At 47.4% G+C, this 19,603-nt stretch overlaps 2 protein-coding genes across 2 annotated transcripts; both read left to right on the forward strand.

Moving 5' to 3' along the window:
* Nucleotides 1-1,024: 1,024 nt before the first annotated feature.
* Nucleotides 1,025-1,963, forward strand: LOC102444415 (olfactory receptor 51G2-like). The gene has a single exon (XM_006113139.5). The coding sequence runs from the start codon at nucleotides 1,025-1,027 to the stop codon at nucleotides 1,961-1,963; it is 939 nt and encodes a 312-aa protein (XP_006113201.5).
* A 10,371-nt stretch (nucleotides 1,964-12,334) lies between these two features.
* Nucleotides 12,335-13,270, forward strand: LOC102444173 (olfactory receptor 51G2-like). Its single transcript, XM_006113138.3, has one exon. The coding sequence runs from the start codon at nucleotides 12,335-12,337 to the stop codon at nucleotides 13,268-13,270; it is 936 nt and encodes a 311-aa protein (XP_006113200.1).
* Nucleotides 13,271-19,603: the final 6,333 nt, after the last annotated feature.

Consider the following 19,603-nt stretch of genomic DNA (forward strand, 5'->3'; position numbering starts at 1 on the left):
TCTATTGCTTTCCGTAATCCCCCATGTGTGAAGCCAGTCCTTCCCTGCCCAGCTGAAATAACTCTGGTGCCTTGTAAATCAGCAGATATCTACAGACACTTGTATGGTGAGAGGATGCAGATTCTGTGAATGAGGATGAATGAGTACTCTGAATTCAGTCAATACTAACCAGCAAAGCCCTTCAGCTGCTCTTGGAGGGATTCTTGGGAGTCAGAGTCTATCATCAGGAGCATTCAGTAAGGGAAAGTTAATAGATCCATATAAGTCAATCTGAAGTGATGCTGTTGGTGACAATGTTATTTAATTCAGAACACAGACTTGAGAGTTTATCCCCAGTGCTGCAAAGAGGTAGTGACATGATTTTCTCTCTCACGAGAAGGGAAAATTTTTAAAAATGCATATCATTAGGATATGAAACAAAGTTTATAAATAGCTTATCCGTACATAAATATTGTTTTCACTATGCAAGTGCCATTGTGTACATGCATGTCATGATGCAATGGGCCACCCTCAGAAGGGGAGGGCCAGAAAGAGAGTCACAAATGTAAAGTCACATAGCGACGAAATAATCTGTGGAACTCCCGGCCACAAGGTATCAATGGAGTCGAGAGCTGAGCAGGATTCCGAGAGGGATTTTTAGAAAAAGTCTTGAAAGGGCTCTAAAACGTCCTGATTTACACCCCAAAATACGTCCAACTAGTGGGTGTCCAAGGGAAATGTTCCCTGGGAGCAGGTTGTCTCAAAGTTGCCTGTTGCAGAACTTCTTCCACCTTCCTCTGCATTATGTGGAACTGGCTACTGGCTACTGGGCTAGATGGACTGCAGGTCTGATCCAGTCTGGCAGTGCCTGTTTTCCTATCTGTGGCGGAAAACCAAGGCCATGTTTTTTCTGATTTTCCTTCAACTCCTGGGAGTCTCAAGATTTGCACTGAGAATGGAGAAATGTCTCATTAAATATATGTGGATGCTTGTTCTTTTTCCTTTCAGGAAGGAAAGCTGGAAACTCCTCATACCTCTCCAGTACATGATGTCAGCTTCCAATGACACCAAACACCATTCTGCAGTTTTCTTCCTCACTGGGATACCAGGGCAGGAAAACGTGCATCTCTGGATCTCTATCCCCTTCTGCTTCATGTATCTGATTTCAATAGTAGGCAATTCAGTCATTCTGTTCATCATAAAAACAGACTTGAGCCTCCATGAGCCCATGTACATTTTCCTTTCCATGTTGGCCCTCACAGACCTTGGTTTATCAATAACCACCATGCCGACGATACTGGGCATATATTTGTTTAATTCTAAGGAGATCAGCCTCAATGCCTGTTTTTCCCAGCTGTTCTTCATCCACACACTTTCATTAATTGAATCTTCCATGCTGCTGCTGATGGCTTTTGATCGCTTTGTTGCCATCTGCATCCCACTGAGATACGCTTCTATCTTAACCCTGCCGAGAGTAGCCAGGATGGGGCTGGTGTTAGTGCTCAGATCGGTGGTCCTAGTATTTCCAGTCCCCTTTCTCCTGACACGATTCCAATACTGTCGAGACAATGTTCTCTCCTATTCCTACTGCCTACACCAGGACGTCATGAAATTTGCTTGTTCGGACATCACCGTCAACAGCGTCTATGGCTTGTCGGTTAAACTATTAACAGTGGGGTTGGATGCTCTGCTCATTTTCCTCTCTTATGTGATGATTCTCAAAACGGTGCTGAGCATCGCGTCTGGCAGGGAGAGCCTCCGGGCCCTGAACACCTGCGTCTCCCACCTCTGCGCCGTCCTGATCTTCTATACCCCAGAGATTGGTTTGTCTGTGATACACAGATTCGGGAGTAGCTCTTCCCACTTGCTTCAGATTCTCCTTGGATATGTCTACCTACTCGTCCCACCCCTGATGAACCCAATCGTGTACAGCGTGAAAAGCAAACACCTGCGTGCGAGGGTCATCAGGGTGTTCGTTAAATGAAGGTCAGTTCATCGCCTGGCTCCATCACTGGTGACATGGGAAATGAAAATTGCTGGGCATGGCTACCTAATATATCCTGAAAACTTATCTCTGAGATGACATGAGCTACTCACAACCACTCTGTAGGGAGAGCTTCTGACAGCGTCTAATGCCTAGAGCCATGGGAAGGAGCTGTCCCCACCCACTGGTGACACAGGGTGGGCCACTGGCAGATGGAGAGCAAGGCAGGCAGCAGAATTTACTAAGTGACTGTGATCATGCAGACCCAGGGGACTGGTGGGATATTGGCTGCACCGATCTCAGAATTCCTGACTGTTCAATGAATAAAGAGAAGGGATGTGAATGTTTTTCTCCCGTGACATGCAGACTGTCACTTTCCTGTCCCTGGTTAATCAGCCATGGGCCTGAAAAAAGCAGCAGAGCAGTTCTGCAGAAACACTCCCGGCCTTTCCTGAGCACGCTGGGTGCCGCGTGATCCATGAGCCCTGCACCAGCTATGGGCAGGAGCTATTCAAGAGGCACTGAGCCATTGAGGGGACCCTTCCGCCTCCATGGATGACTCTGCTCACCGCACGCCTGCTGAGCCCGCTCCCCACCGAGGAGGAGCCGAGCTGTGAGTGTCTGATACTCAGGAGCCCTGGCAAGAGACTCAGGTCCAGATTCTATCCCTGGTCCGTCTGCCTCAGCCACTTCCAACGGGGTGGGGATAGGAATCGGCTCCCCCTCAGAGGCACAGGTTGTTCCTGGCCCAGCCCAGTCCCGTCAGTGCAGGGTGACCCCCTTTGCAAAGGGGGACTGCAGGACCCTTGTCCCCACATTGACTCCCCCTGCTGTTCTTCTTCCTATGCTGCCCCATCTCTTACCCCCAAACCAAACCCACTGTTACTCCCCCCCCAACAAGGCCTCTGCCTCATGTCGTCTCCCAAGCTCTGCCCCCTGCTCCTCCTTCTCACCCAATGCTCCGCGTGCTCTCCAGGCCCAAAGCCAGAGCTGGGCCATGGTATGAGCTGCCCAGTGAGGCAGAGACACTGTGAGGAGTCCTGGGCCTGAAATCAGCCCCACACTCCAGCACGTACTTTGAGGGAAGTTGGTGAGTCTGGGTCTCGCCCCAACAGCCTGTGTGCTCTGTGCTGCTCTTACCACAGCCCAGCTTGGCCTGGCCGGAGGATAGAGCCTCAGGGGAAGTGGAGGGGCAAGGCCTCGGGGAAGAGATGAGGCAGGGAGTGTGGCAGGCTTGAGCCAATGCCCCTCATAGCATGCTAGGTGGCAGGAGCCTGTGGCTGGCTCCTGGCCATCTCTGCACTCTGCAGCGCACCAGAGAATCCAGCTGGGTCTGTCAATGCTTGGAAGGCCGGTCCTGTGGTCTGGGTGCTGCTCAGCAGCTCAGGAGAGCTGGGTTTGATTCCCTGTGTGACCATAGGTACTCCACAGGTTGTCTCTGTGCCTCTGTACAGGTGAATATTTGGCCTGCCCTGCTTCACAATGGCATCAGGAGGACAAATTCATTGCAAGCTCTCAGATACTCTGAGATCAGGGATCTGTCAGGGCTCCACAGAGCAGCACCTCGGACATTGGCCTATACAAGGTTTCATAGCACCACCTCCCCTGGCAACAGGGAAGCCCCTGACTCCATCACTGTGTTGTCAGTGGCAGTTGTGTGGGTGCTCCAGGGTGACAGCGAAAGGTAAGTCGTGGATTTCTGAGGAGAGGGTTGGGGGCACTGGAAATATCAGCCCAGTCACGGGACAGGTGTTTGCGAGCCATTGAAGCAGACTGCGCCCAACTTCCAAATAATGGAGCAATGGCCAAGGGGGCACCATCTTAGACCTGCGACTGGGAGAAAGCAGCCTGAGGGCAAAGGTCAGCATCACACCCTGTCCACGTAACATGGATACAGCAGCGCACTATGTGACTGGGCCCAAGCTCACGCCGCTTTTACCAAAGGCTGCCCCCACAAGCACGCAGCAAACAGATGGGAAGATGCTCTCGGAGACACAGTGAAGCTAGGCAGGGTCCCAAGAGTTCTTTGGTGTCCCAAAAAGAAAGTAACTCAGACCAGTTCTGTTCCAGTATCTCCACAGCAAAGCCTGTCTGACTTAGCTCATAGTGATGAGTGTAGACGTGTGACAGCTGCCTGTTATTTTAAAACCATTTTTCTCTACTGCTTTGTGGGGTTTGCTACTAAATATGCAAGGAGTTTGGGGGGCGCTGGGGCTGAATGAATAGTTCTGGTCACAATCTCCCAAAAGGAAGGGAGGGAGGTGTCACAGTACACCAGCTCCATGAATTTTCCAGGGACGGAGATGATGCTGACCAGTCTGTAGTTACCTGTATTCTCCGTCTTCCTTTTTTTAAAGATGGGCACAAAATTTACCTATTTTTAGTCATCTTGGACCTTCTCTGATCCCCACAAGTTGTCAAAGATAACGGCCAGAGGGTTTGCAATTACATCAGCCAACTCTCTGGGCATCCTCGGATGCATTCGCTCCAGCCCCATAGACTTGTGCATATCCAGCTTTTCAAAACACTCCTTAACCTGTTCTTTCACTGCTGACAGCTGCTCACCTCCTCCCCGTACTGTGCTGCCCAGTGCAGTGGTCTGGGAACTGACCTCAAATCACAGAATCATCAGGTTGGAAGAGACATCACAAGGTCATAAAATCCAACCCCCAACCCAAAGCAGGACCAACCCCAACACAATCATCCCAGCCAGCGCTTTGCCAAGCTGGGACTTAAAAACCTCTAGGGATGGAGATTCCACCCCCTCCCTAGGTAACCCGTCACAGTGCTTCACCACCCTCCTAGGAAAATAGTTTTTCCTAATATCCAACCTAGACCTCCCCCACTGTAACTTGGGACCATTGGTCCTCATTTTGCCATTTTGCTTCATTTCACTACTGAGAACATCCTCTCTCCATCCTCTTTGGGGCCCCCCTTCAGGTGGTTGTAGAAGGCTGCTATCGTATCCCCCCTCACTTTTCTCGTCTGTAGACTAAATACGCCCAAATCCCTCAGCCTCTCCTCATAAGTCATGTGCTCTAGACCCCTAATAATTTTGGTTGTCCTCTGCTAGACCCTCTCCAATACATCCACATCCTTTCCGTAATGGGGGGTGGGGTGGGTGGCAGAATTGGAGGAAATACTCCAGATGTGGCCTCACCAGTGCCGAATAATGTGAACACCTAGGCAAAAAAAGCTCTGAGTACTTTAGCTTGTCCCACATCATCTGTTACTAAGGTGCTTTCCTCAATCAGTACCTGTCCAAATCCACAAGATAACCACAACAAACCACAACTCCTTTTACACTTTGGTTTTCCTGATTACACCCCTGCCTGCTCAAGGAAAGTTTTTATACTTCTCCGGAGTCATCTGTCCAAGTTTCCGCTTCTTGTTAGCTTCTTCTCTGTGTTTCAGCACACAGAAGAGTTCTCTGTTAAATCAACCTTGTCCCCTGCCATATTTGCTATTTCTTCTTCACATTGGGCTGGTTTGCTCCTGCACCCTCAGAAAGACATATTTAAAAACATATTTAAAACTCCTTTCTCCTATATATTAGGCTCAAAGGGGAAGGGAGATTGCTGAGAGGTACAAACGGGCGCGGGGGAGGACACATGGGGATGAAGGTTGTGGGGACCACCCATATCCAGCAACCCTCCAAGTTCACACCAGGAACCTTTTCAGCAATTTCTTCCCTCTCCGTCAGCTCTTCCATTACCCCTGATTTCCCAAAACCTTTGCATTGCTTCGAAGGGGTGCAGAAAATATGGTTCTGAATTATCATTGGCATGAAGTATTACTCAGAGTTCTATATTCATATGTCTAGTCAGGAATCATTTTGCCAAAAAAAACCCCTCAACCTTTTTTATTGTCCGTGTTCTTTAGTGAAGTTCCCTTGCACTCCTGGCAAGAATAAGCATTATATAGACCAACCCTGACAGGTGTTTGTCTAACCTGTTCTTTAGAATCTCCCAAAATGGTGATTCTACAACCTACCTCAGCAATTGATTCTAGTGCTCAACTTCCCTGACAGTTAGGAAGTTTTTTCCCTACTGGAATGATCGGAGGGAAATGTCCCTCTACATGGCCTAGTGGAATTTCCCTTCTCAGACCTGCACCCTGGGTTTGTATTGCAGCAAGATCTCTGGGCAGCCCCCAAGGGAGCCATGTGACCAGTCAGGACCATACGTACAGTGCCAATAAAACTGAATTCCAGGAATGGAGCCTGCAGCAGGTCTGGTGCTGCAAACCAATCGTTTAGCATCTCCTCCCTGGGATTTGGCCTCCTGCCATTTGCTATTGGCCGTGACTGGGATTAAAGCTGGTGCACATGAAGCCAAACAGCTGAGGTTCCCTGATGGCCAAGTGGCCCCAAGGGAAGGTACAAACATGCTGCATAAAGGCAGTTGCCTCCCTATCTGAACACACACTGCCTGCTGCCCGTGCAACCTCTCCGATGACTCCTTGCCCTTTACAGTGAAGATCTCTGGTTCCAGCGGCTCCCTTCTAGCAGGAACTGGGTACGTGGGCAGGTTTCACTGTCTGTAACATGCCAAGTGCAGGGCGAAGGCTGCAGGCTGTTTGCATTGGCAGCTGTTCTGTGCAGCGGCAGAGGACTCCGCTGGGCTGTCGGGGTGACTCAGTGAGGAGGCTGAAGGGCAGGCAGCGCTAGGTAGCTTGGGAAGCCTCCTCTACAGCTGCCCATGCTACACAGTGGCCTGTTTAAGCTGCACAGAAATCTGACATTCAAAGCGAGTTTGGAGTGTTAATCCCTCGATACCAAAGAGTCCCATTTTTAATGGTGCCTTGTGTTCTGAGTCTGATCTTGCCAAGGGCTGAGCAAGAGAAAATAACATGGAATATAACATGCAGGGGACTGGACTCGATGACCTCTCGAGGTCCCTTCCAGTCCTAGTATTCTATGATATCAGCAACAGTTTGCCCCGTCACCTCAGGTTTATTTGCTGCTGGGAATTTAATCAGCAAATGGATTTTCAAAGGTTTTATTCTCTGGCTCAATTGTGAAGTCAGGAATTCAGAGCCGTGTTGTGCTGTGGTAACAGGTCCATATTTCTGGTTTCTGAGAGGCTGACAAAATGTCTTCCCTGTAGACACCCCTCAGCGTTACAGGGTTTCCAGCATTGTAACCCCTTTCTGGGCTGTGTGTGCCAGATGTCAGGCCTTGTAACCTGCCCTCTCATGAGGAGGAACCCCATGATCCCCCAACCCTCAGACTGGTACTGGGGTTACTATGTACTCGACGGAGCCATGTAGATTAGGCTGATCAGCAAAGGGACATGAAGCCGCGATTTAAATAATCGTGGTTTCATTTAAATTTAAATGGTTGCCGCACTGAGCCGACAAACAGCTGATCAGCTGTTTGTCGGCTCAGCGCGCTAGTCTGGACGCTCCCCTGCCGACATCAAAGCCCTTTATCGACCTCCCCGTTATGCCTCGTAGGATGAGGTTTACCAGGGAGGTCGATAAAGGGCTTTCAGGTCGGTGCAGGAGCGTCCAGACTAGTGCGCTGACCCGACAAACTGCTGATCAGCTGTTTGTTGGCTTAGCGCGGCAGCCATTTAAATTTAAATGAAGCCGCGATTATTTAAATCGCGGCTTCATTTCCCTTTGCCGAACAAACAAATCTACATGGCTCTGTCGACGGAGCCATGTAGTGTAGACGTACCCTGAGAGTGAGAGCACAAGGAATAAATATTCCATACACTGACCCCAGTGCTGTTTACTACTCCTGATAGAACAGAACCTGAGGCAAACCAGTCAACTATTAACTCAGGGACAGAGAAGCTACCCGACTTTTGTTTTGCTGATAAGCAATTGAATGAGGGTTGAGATGCTGTGACCTTCTCAGGTTCCAGTGAAATCCCCATGACTGATGCTACATTTTTAAGTCCCACGCTAGCCTGAGAAGTCATCTCTTAAAGAATATCCGAGGGGAAAGACTGGATAGACAAGTATACAGATGTGTAAATGTTATGCAAAAACTCAGGCTGTCAAGTGACGACTAAATTAATCATGATTAATCGCACTGTTAATAACAGAATTCCTTTTACTTACATACTTTTGGATATTTTCTACATTTCCATGCATATTTATTTCAACTGCAACACGAAATATAAAAACCACCATATTCATTTTATATTTATTTTTTTTACAAATTTTTGCACAGTAAAAAACAACAAAAATTTTCATTTCAGCTCACACTAGTATTGTAGTGCAATCTCTTTATCATGAAATACAAACTTACAATTTGAATTATGTCCAAAAAATCCTTGCATGCAAAACCAAAACAATATGAATCTCTAGAGCTTACAAATCCACTCAGTCCTGCTTCTTGTTCAGCCAATCACTCCAACAAACAAGTTTGGATGCAATTTGCAGGAGATAATTGTGATGGGGTGAGGTCACAGATGACCCCTCAGGGGTGCCTTCTGGGGTGCTGGCATGGCCCCTGCCACTCACCTTCCCGCTCTCTGAGGCTCTTCACCGCCCGGTCCTGCTGGGCCAGCTCTGCTGGTCTCCCCCAGCCAAGGCCCCGAGCCGAGGTCCCTGCCCCCACCGAGAAGCAGTACAGACACTGAACCTCTTCAGGTCCAAGGAAAGTGCAGTTTAGGGCCAAGCCTCCTGAGAGAGCACCCCCCAGATGGGATCAAATCCCAAAGAATTAGGTAAGCCACCTTTAACAATGAAAGGGGGACTGTGCCCATTGGTTGCTGTCCCGCCCCCTCCCCCCCCCCCCCCAGGTAACAATTGCTTACACTGGGTTTGATAGAAAATAAAAATGGTTTTATTAAGTTGAAGCAGTAGGATTTAAAATGTAATAAGTGAAGACAGGCAGAGCAAAGTAGGTTACAAACAATCAAAAGAAACGAAACCGCTTGGCTAATTCTCCACTGAAACCTCAGTGCAAACTTAAACTCACCCTAAAACCTCTTTTCCAGCTGCCACTCCAAACCAGGGCTCTCTTCCCCCACCCTGGGGTCTCAGGCTCCTTCCTTCAGGTGCAGCCCAGCCAAAAGACCCAGGCCTCTGCTTTCCTATTCCTTTTGTTAGGGAGTTGAGGCCCTTCCCTACCATCCACTGCTCAGACTGAAGGACAAAAGATTGTTTAGCAGTGGCTCATCTAGAAGTTGCAGGTACCACCTTCAGTGTCTCCTCTTCACACATTTGAAACTCACAAAGTATTCCCCACTCCATGGCTATGTCTAGACTGGCATGATTTTCCACAAATGCTTTTAACGCAAAAGCACTTTTTGCAGAAAACCATTGTGCCAATCTAGACGCGCTTTTGCGCAAAAAAGCCCCGATCGCCATTTTTGCGATCGGGGTTTTTTTGCGCAAAACAAATCTGAGCTGTCTACACTGGCCCTTTTGCACAAAAGCTTTTGTGCAAAAGGACTTTTGCTGGAACGGGAGCAGCACAGTATTTCCGCAAGAAGCACTGATTTCTTACATGAGATCGTCAGTGTTCTTGTGGAAATTCAAGCGGCCAGTGTAGACAGCTGGCAAGTTTTTCCGTAAAAGCAGCCCATGTGTCTAAGTTTTTACACACAAATGGTGCATACAACAGAGCAAGATGAACAGAACCAGCAGACCATAACATGAAGATCAAGGGGTTACATGAAATAATTCACTCAAACCGCCTTTGAGTTATATCTATTCATGTCCATGAGTCCCTCTCATAAAGCATGGGGGGTGGGTATTCGTCACAATAATGCTGCCTGCTTCTTGTTCACAATGTCACCTGAAAGTAAGAAATGGCATTCAAATGACATTTTTGTGGCTGGTGTTGCAAGATATTTAAGTGCCAAGTGTGTTGAAGATTCATACATCCATTTATGCTTCCACCATCATTGTAGAAGACATGCGTCTATGCTGGAGTGGATCCTTAATGATAACAATGTAAAGTGGAGCAAACTGATCCATGTTCATATGCATCATCTGAATTGGATGCCACCAGAGGAAGGTTGATTCTCTTTCTTGGTGTTTCAGGTTCTGTAGTGTCTACATCACAGCATTGCTCTTTTAAGTCTTCTGAAAGCATTCTCAACTCCCCAACCCTCTCAGATTTTGGACTACCCTTCCGATTCTTAAACCTCGGTTGAGTGCTTGGAGATCTCTTTAGAAATCTCACATTGGTACTTTCTTTGAGTGTTGTCAAATCTGCCCTGAAATTGTTCTTAGAACAAACACATGCTGGGGCATCGTTCAATACTGCTATAGTGTGAAACATATGGTAGGATGAGGGTAAAACAGAACAGGAGCCATTCATTCCCAATTCTCCTCTGAGGAGTTCAGTCACAAATGTTATTAACACATTTATTAAATGAGCCTCATCAGCATGGAAGCATGTCCTCTGGAATGGTGGCTGAAGCATGGTAGGGCGTATGAACAATGAGCATATCCGGCAGTAAATGCCGGCTACAAAAGTGCCATGAGACCACCTATTTCCACTTCTTGGTGACATTGTAAATAAGAAGCAGACAACAGGCTTGATGTCAGGTTGGCAGTCAGTTTCTAGCGGAATGCCCCAAGGATCGGTTCTAGGTCCAGTTTTGTTGAACATCTTTATTAATGACCTGGAGGAGGAGATGGATTGCACCCTCAGCAAGTTTGTGGATAACTTTGAGCTAGGGGGAGATATAGATACACTGGCGGGCAGGGATAGGGACCAGAATGATCAAAACAAATTGGAGGATTGGGCCAAAAGAAATCTGATAAGTTCAACAAGGACAAGTGTAGAGTCCTTCACTTGGGAGGGAAGAATCCCAAACATTGTTACAGGTTGGGGAGTGACTGGCTAAGTAGCAGTTCGGCAGAAAAAGACCAGGGGATTACAGTGCATGAGAAGCTGGATATGAGTCAAGAGTGTGCCCTTGTAGCCAAGAAGGCATATTAGGGTTCATTAGGAGGAGCATTGCCAGCCGATCTAGAGAAGTTATTATTCCCCTTTATTTAGCACTGGTTTGGCCGCTTCTGGAGTATTGTATTCAGTTCTGGGGCCCCCACTACAGAAAGGGTGTGGATGCATTAGAGAGGGTCCAGCAGAGGGCAACCAAAATGATGAGGGGGCTGGAGCACATGACCTATGAGCAGAGGCTGAGGGATTTGTGCTTGTTTAGTCTGCAGAAGAGAAGAGTGAGGGGAGATTTGGTAGCAGCCTTCAACTGCTATCAAAGGGGGGGTTCCAAAGAGGATGGAGAGAGGCTGTTCTCAGTAGTGACGGGTGGCAGAACAAGGAGCAATGGTCTCAAGTTACAGTGGGGAAGGTCTAGGTTGGATATTAGGAAAAAGTATTTCCCTAGGAGGGTGATGAGGTACTGGGCTGGGTTAGTGGTGGAATCTCCATCCCTAGAGGTTTTTAAGTCCTAGCTGGGATGATTGAGTTGGGGTTAGAGCTGCTTTGGGTAGTGGGCTGGACTTGATGACTTCCTGAGGTCTCTTCCAACCTTAGGATTCTATGATTCTATAGCAGCATCTCTTGTTAATATAAACAACCTTTTTGTCATAATAATTCTCAGAACAAAAAGCAGGACTGAGTAGACGTGTAGGCACTAAAATTCTACATTGTTTTGTTTTGGGGTGCAATGACGCAAGCAAAAAAAATCTACATTTGTAATTTACATTTTCATGGTAAAGATATCAAACACGGGCATTTATATGAGATGAACTGAAAAAATACTTTATTTGGTTATCATATTTACAGTGCTCATATTCGTAATTCAAATAATAATATCAAGTGAGCACTGGACACATTGTATTCTGTGTTGTAACTGAAAGTAATATTGAAAATGTAGAAAAATGTCCAGAAATATTTAATACATTTCAGTGGATATTCTATTGTCTAACAGTGAGATGAATAGGGTTAAGAGCTTCGGATTCAAAGAAGGAAAGGTTGATAACATGGCAAACTAGAAAATACAGTTACAGTAGTGGGGATTGTGTTTAAAAAAGTCTTGGAAGGAGTATAAACCTTCTGGATGCACATGACAAACATGTCTAACTACTAGGTAAACATGACTAGCAACTGGGCATCAGGGAGAAACTTTCCCTTAGAGCAGATTATCTCATGGCTGGCTATTTTAGGGCTTCATCCACCGTCCTCTGAAACCTCTGAATCTGGTCATGGGATATTGGGCTACATGGACTACAGGTCTGATCCACTCTGGCAGTGCCTATCTTCCTATCACTGCTGTAAGTCCACAACTATGTTTTTGCCAATCTGCCTTGAGCTTTTCGGAATCTTTAGGTGTCCATTGAGAGCAGAAAGGTGTCTCATAAAATAACATCTAATCTCCTGTTCTTTTTCGTATCAGGAAGGAAAGTCCAAAACTCCTTGGATTTGCCCAGTACATTATGTCAGCTGCCAATGACACCAAATATGACTCCGGAGTGTTCCTGCTTAGTGGGATACCAGGACAGGAAGACCTTCATCTCTGGATCTCCATCCCCTTCTGCTTCATGTATGCTATTTCAATTGTTGGAAATTCAGTCATTCTCTTCATTGTAAAAACAAATCCAAGCCTCCATGAGCCCATGTACATTTTCCTTTCCATGTTGGCCATCACAGATCTTGGCTTATCATTAGCCACCATGCCGACACTACTGGGCATATTCTTGTTTAATTTTAGGGAGATCAGCCTCAATGCCTGTTTTGCCCAGCTGTTCTTCATCCATTCTCTTGAATGTATTGAATCTTCCATGCTCCTGTTGATGGCCTTTGACCGCTTCATCGCAATCTGTGACCCGCTGAGATATACTTCCATCTTATCCCTACCGAGAATACCCAAGATGGGGCTGGTGTGTGCGTTAAGTAGGCTGGCTGTAGTCTTCCCACTTCCCTTGCTCCTGAAACGGTACCAATACTGTCATACCAATGTCTTATCCCATTCCTATTGCCTGCATCAGGATGTCATGAAGTTGGCTTGTTCGGACATCAAAATCAATAGTATCTACGGCTTGTTTGCTAAACTCCTAACAATGGGGCTCGATTCATTGTTCATCCTTCTGTCCTATGCGATGATCCTCAACACAGTGCTGAGTATTGTGTCCCGTATACAGATCTTCAGGGCTCTGAACACCTGCGTCTCCCACCTCTGTGCCGTCCTACTCTTCTACACACCACAGATTGGCTTATCTGTGATACACAGATTCGGGAAGGGCTCTTCTCCCTTGCTTCAGATTCTTCTGGGCAACATGTCCTTGCTGGTCCCACCCCTGATGAACCCAATTGTGTACAGCGTGAAAAGCAAACACCTGCGTGCCAGGATAATCGATGTATTTAGCAAGTGAAGGGTCTATTTATCTTCTGTCGACATCACTGTTGGCAGGGGAGATGAAGAAGACCTGCCAAAGCCACTTATTTTATTCTGTACCCTTACATCTCAGATGGCATCAACTACCGATCTCCACTTTTTAGAGAGAGGATCACATGGGGTGTGAAGCCTAGAGCAATGGGAGAGGTGTGTCTCCCCCTCTCTTTTCATGAGGGAGGACAGAGCAGTGGGAAAAGGAGACCAAGACGTCAGAAACATTTATAAAGTGATTGTGTCCGTGGAGATCCAGGGGACTGGTGGGATGTTGGCCCATAATGAGACCTAGTGTTGTTCTCTCTCACCTCTGACCTAGGTGCTATCTGTGCTGTGAGATCCCTGGGCAGCACCAGCTTTGGACAGAAATTATGCCAGAAGCACAGACACCCACTCTTCCCCTATATCCTCTGCCAGGTGCTTCTGACTGGATCATGTCAGAGACAGGACTAGCACGGGAGTCCCAGAAGAAGCTGTTTGGGCAACTCCTTTCCAATTGCTGGCTCTGAGCACACCACACCTGCTGAGCCCACTGCCCACCGAGGCGGAAGAGTTTCTGACACTCTAGACTCATGCCCACACAATGGCATCTATGCATCTATTTGTGCTGCCCCTGCAAGGCAAAGGGATGGCAGGGGCACGGTGAGATCCTAGTGTAGCCCCGTCCATTCAGGGCAGGGTGACCCCCTTTCCAAAGACAAAAGCGGGATCCATGCGGGAGCCACGCCCCTGTGGGTGGCGGGTGTAACAAGCGGGGGAAGGCATTGCCTTCCCAAATTGCCAGTCTGGCCCCGCCCACACGCCGCCCTAGAATGCCTATTGTAGGCATACTGGGATGGAGCGTTGCTGTCCCCAGCACCTGCCCTCCCTTGTGCTCTAGACTGGGGAGGCTGGAGCCCTGCACTCACCCGCCCTCCCTGTGGTGGAGGTTGGGAAAGTGGTTTGGCTCTGATTGGGGGGTGGGGCCTCAGAAGAAGGGGCGGGGTTAGGAGTGGGGCTGGGGACTTGCTCACTGCTCATGTACACCCCCACTGTGACCTCTGCCCCTCTTCTTTCCCCTTGAGGCCGTACCAGCTGCTCTTTCTCTCCCCCGTCAAAGTATTCTAGTAGCTTGGTGGGGCCTGATTTTCCTATACCAGTGGTCCCCAACCTTTTGAGGCTCCCGGGCGCCCAGGGGCAGGGCCACGCGTCCTGGGGCACGCCAGGGGTGGGGATGCCCTTGCACCCGGCGCCCGCATGTGCCCCGGGGCTGGGGCCGCCCGAGTGCCGCGCACCAGGTGCCGGTGCGTGTCGCGTGCCTGGGGCCGGCGCCTCCAGTGCGCCGTGCGCTGGGGGCGGGGCCGGCCCAGGTTGTCGGCAGGCACACACAAATGCCCCGGCGGGTGCCATGGCGCCCGCGGGCACTGCGTTGGGGACTACTGCCCTATACAATAGCCAGGCTGGCTCTTCCCCATGAAATTACCCTCCTCTGTAGATCCAACAATATTTTTTTGCTACAGTTTCAGCCAGTTTACTGGGTACTGAGGTCAGACTTACTGTCCTGTATTCCTGGGATCGCCTCTGGAGCCCTTTTAAAAAAATGGTGCCACATTTCCTCTCTTCCAGTCACTGAGTACAGAAAATGATACAAATGATCGCTTACAGGTTCCAGTTAGTAGTTCTGCTGTTTCACATGTGAATTCCTTCAGAGCTCTTGGGTGAATACCATCTGGCCATGGTGACTTATTACTGCTTAATGTATCAAGATACCATCCTTGTCCATGTTGGTTAATAGCCATAGGTGGACCTGTCCATCCTCCATGAATATATCTTGTTTGTTTTAACCATGTTATAGTCCTGTATTTCACACTGTCCTCTGGCAAGGAGTTCCACAGTTTGATTGTGTGTTGCGTGAAAAACATTTTTGTTTCCTTTAAAACTGCTGCCTATTAAATTCATTTGGTGACCTTTGTTGCTGTGTTATGAGGAGGGGTAAATGACACTGTCTTAGAATCATATAGAATCATAGAAGACTAAGGTTGGAAGAGACCTCAGCAGGTCATCGAGTCCAATCTCTTGCTAAAACCTTCTCCCGATCTACTTTCTACACATCAGTCATGATTTTACAGACCTGTCATACCCGCCCCCCCCAAGTTGTCTCTTTTGCAAGCTGAAAACTCCAAGTCTTATTAATAGCTCCTTCTATGGCAGCTGTTCTGTTTCCTTGTCCTTTTCTGAACCTGTTCCAATTTCAATATCTTTGTTGAGATGAGCCATGACGGTCAGGGATGCAGCCCATGCTCTGGGGGGACTCAAACCCTCACCTGCAAGAAGGCTGGAGGTGGTGATGAAAGATGGATGTTTTGTTCTGAGCAGTCCCCTTGGCAAGTCCCCTCCCGGCTCTCCTGTCATTTTTTAAATAGAGGAGACATTTTTCCCATTCACAGCAGCGATCATTAGGCAGCAGTAAAAGGCACAAATATCCACTTCTGTCCAAAAAGTGAGGATGTGAGAAGCAAAGAAATGTGCGGGGGAGGCAAATAGAGAGGTCCCTCCCCTTGGGGGTGGCACTCAAGCCATCAGTGATAGCCTCCTGAAACTTGAGGAGACTCCCACAAGATTGAGTGATGGGTGACAGACTAACAAGGGGGTGGGTGTGGGGCTCAGTTGAGCACCTAGGGGTCTCCAGAGTTCTCTTTGGCATTCCTCAATGTGGTGCCTGATGAGGTGGGGGGCGGGCTTGTGCTGCTACCTAGAGGTGTGGTCCTGTAGCACAGCAGACAGAGACATTATTTGAGCTAGACTTGGGATGGGAAAGAGAGATTCTCTGCTCCCCCCATTAGAAAAATTCAGACGCAAACTAAAATGGATCATTTTTCTCTGACTGTGACGGGGTTAAAGCTGGTACGCAGGAAGCCAAGAAACTGAGACTCCCTGATGGCCAAGTGGCCCCAAGGGAAGGTACACACATGCTGCATAAAAGCAGTTGCCTCCCTGTCTGAACACACACTGCCTGCTGCCCGTGCAACCTCTCCAGTGACTCCTTGTGCTTCAGGGTGAAGACCTCTGGTGCCAGCGGCTCCCTTCTAGCAGGAACTGGGTACGTTGGCTGGAAATGTAATTACTAAATTCATTTTTCAGAGATTTTATTCTCTGGCTCAGTGGTGAAGGCAGGAACTCAGAGCTGTGTTGCTCTGTGGTAACAGTCTCCACAGGGCTCCAGTTCTTCTGCCACAGATACTCCTCATTGTTGAAGGGCTACTGGCATCTCTGCCCCTCTCTTCTCTTCGAGTGCCAGATGTTGGGCCTCGTACCTGCCTTCCTATGGGGTGGAATCGCATGATGCTCCCACCCTATGACTAGGCCAGTGTGGGTCAGCTGTGCTTGCACAGAAGTTTGGGTGAGTACAGCCCCTGTGTTTCCTCCTTTTCGGGAGTCTGTGAGTAGTGATGAGACATGTGACCAGCTAGCCTTCCTGAACCAAAGTACTGTGTAATCTGAACAGCAGAAATAAAGTGAAACATGAGAGGGGGGGTTCAAACCACAGTGGATGTGTCTAGACTACAGGTTTTTTTCGAAAAAAGTGGGCTTTTTTCAAAAAAAACTTCCCCTGCATCTAGACTGCTGTTGCATTCTTTCGAAAGTAAATGGAAAGAACGCGGCAGTTTTTTTGACCGTGGAAAACCTCATTTTACGAGGAATAATGCCTTTTTTCGAAAGTGCTCTTTCGAATAAAGGTGCTACGTAATGCAAACTGTGCTTTTTCGAAAGAGAGCAGCCAGACTGCCTGGGTGCTCTCTTTCTAAAAAGCGGCTTGCTTTTTCGAAAGTACTGGTTGTAATCTAGATGCTCTTTTTTCGAAAGAGGCTTGTAGTCTAGACGTAGCCACTAGTCTGTCCACGTCTCTCTCCTCACTGTGAAAGGAACCCAGACAATCCAAGGGTTTTCCATCTTCCCCAGCCGGGCCTGGGCCTGTCAGTCAGTAGAGTTTCTCTTCTCTTTCCAGCAACGAGCTACCCTCGTTGGTCTCTCAGCTTCCCTGAGGTGTTCACTGAGCAACGGCTTTTCTTGAGCTGCTGCTTCCCTTCCTGTTTGTTTTCCAGCAGCCCACTATGAAACTAAGAGAAGCCAGACTGGTTAACCCATTGCAGACATCACATAAACTTTCCACTCGTTAAGCCAAAATAGCTCTGCAGCAAGCATCCCAAGAACTGGGTTTAAGAGACACACACATTCATAATAGCAGCTCAGCCCCATGTCTGTCACAATGCACTTCCCACATGCTACAGATTGTATGCATACAGCTTTGTGTGTCTGTGTGTGTGGGAAAGAGAGAGAGAGAGAGAGAGAGAGAGAGAGTGAGCGCAATAGAGGTTCTCCAGTGTGAAATGAAGTTCCATTTCCATGAATACTCATTCATTTGTCCTTGAAATTCACTTTCTGCAAACCCTCATCATGCCTGAATAACCACTGCTGGTCTTATAGAATTATAGAACAGGAAGGGACCTCAAGAGGTTATCGAGTCCAGTCCCCTGCCCTCATGGCAGGACCAAGCACCATCTAGACCATCCCTGACATATGTCTGTCTAACCTGCTTTTAAATATCTCCAATGATAGAAATTCCACAACCTCCCTAGGCAATTTATTCCAGTGTTTAACCATCCTGACAGGGAGGAAGTTTTTCCTAATGTCTAATCTAAACCTCCCTTGCTGCAGATTAATCCCATTGCTTTGTGTCCTACTTGTATCATTCATATTGCTTGTGTCAGTATATACTAGACCATGAGAGCTCAGGGAATGAGCATTTCAATGAGTCTTCCCACTCCAGACAGAATCAGAGGGAACCAGTCAGCTATTAACTCCAGGACGGAGAGCCAATTAGACTTTTATTTGCTGACAAGTGACTGAATGAGGGCAGAGATACCATGATCTTTCCAGGTTCTGAAGAAATCCATAAGTACATTTTAAGCCTTGTTCTAATCTGAGAAATTATTTCTGAAGGAAGACTAGTGGGAAAAGAATTAATTACTCGGTGGATACAAAACTACAGCTGTGCAGAACATTTAATGACATGAATATTTATTGAAACCCAACAGCAGAGCAGTTGGAATTTATAGAGAGAGAAAGGGTGGTAACTTTACTATTTAAAGGCTTTTGCTTTACAAAGTATTCCGGAAGAACTCCACATCCTGTTTGAAATGGGTGCCTGTGTCTAACTGTTCATTCAGGGATGCTGTCTTCTGGAACCTGACCAGAAGCTGTTTCTAACACTTCCATTGAGAGTCATGAACACAGGCCCATGGCCATACCTGTGCAAAGCTTTCCAAAAGGTCCTGAGTGAAAAGAACTGCTGGTCTGTGTTCCAGCACAGAGTGGAGCTAAGGTGCAGGAAAGAGGAATGTAATAGTAGTTCTACATAATTCAAGTCCATCACATTCTGCAGGAGCATGAGTGAAATCATTTGCACTCCACTGGATTTTAGTGGAACCCTCCTGTTTTCACTATTCACCCGTTTCTCATGCCATTCCCTCCGCAGCCCCACTAAGTAACTATCTGTCTTAGCTTGTAACCTGCCAGCTATCTACAGACCCTGGCATGGGGAGAGGATACAAGTACTAGCATAACAAGTGGCATTGTTTAAAAAGCAGATGTTAAATCCTAGTGAGGAAAATAGAAAGGAGCCTTAACTCTGGCAAATGTAAAAATATAATTAGGAAAGGCAAAAAGGAATTTGAAGAACAGCTAACCAACATTTGAAAAGGTAATAGCCCTTTTTTTTAAGTACACCAGAAGCAGGAAGCCTGCTAAACAACCAGTGGGGGCCATTAGACCATCGAGATGCTAAAGAAGCACTCAAGGATGATAAGGTTACTATGGGGAAACTAAATGAATTCCTTGCATTGTTCTTCATGGTTGACGATGTTAGGGAAATTCTTTATGTGAGAAATCTGAGAAATTGTCCCAGATTGAGGTGTCATTAGAAGAAGGGTTGAAACAAATTGATAAACTAATCAGTTACAAGTCACCAGGACCAGATGGCATTTACCCAAGAGTTCTGGAAAAACTCAAATGTGAAATTGCAGAACTACTAACTGTGCTTTGTAACCCCTCCTTTTATACTACCTATCATCTACTCTACCAAATGGCTGTAGAATAGCTAATGTGACAACAATTTTCCAAAAGGGCTCTAGAAGTGATCCTAGCAATTACAGACTGGTAAATCTAACTTCAGTACTGAGTAAAATAGCTGAAACTGTAGTAAAGAATGGAATTATCAGACATATAGATGAACATAATTTGTTGGGGGAAAAGTCAACATAGTTTATGTAAAAGGACA

The sequence above is a fragment of the Pelodiscus sinensis genome, chromosome 1, assembly GCF_052426305.1.
Source record: "Pelodiscus sinensis isolate ZL-2025 chromosome 1, ASM5242630v1, whole genome shotgun sequence".
In the NCBI taxonomy this organism is placed as follows: domain Eukaryota; kingdom Metazoa; phylum Chordata; order Testudines; family Trionychidae; genus Pelodiscus; species Pelodiscus sinensis.

Excerpts from the sequence above, each read along its gene's own strand:
- LOC102444173 (XM_006113138.3), top strand. The coding sequence starts at position 12,335 with ATGTCAGCTGCCAATGACACCAAATATGACTCCGGAGTGTTCCTGCTT.
- LOC102444415 (XM_006113139.5), top strand. The coding sequence starts at position 1,025 with ATGATGTCAGCTTCCAATGACACCAAACACCATTCTGCAGTTTTCTTC.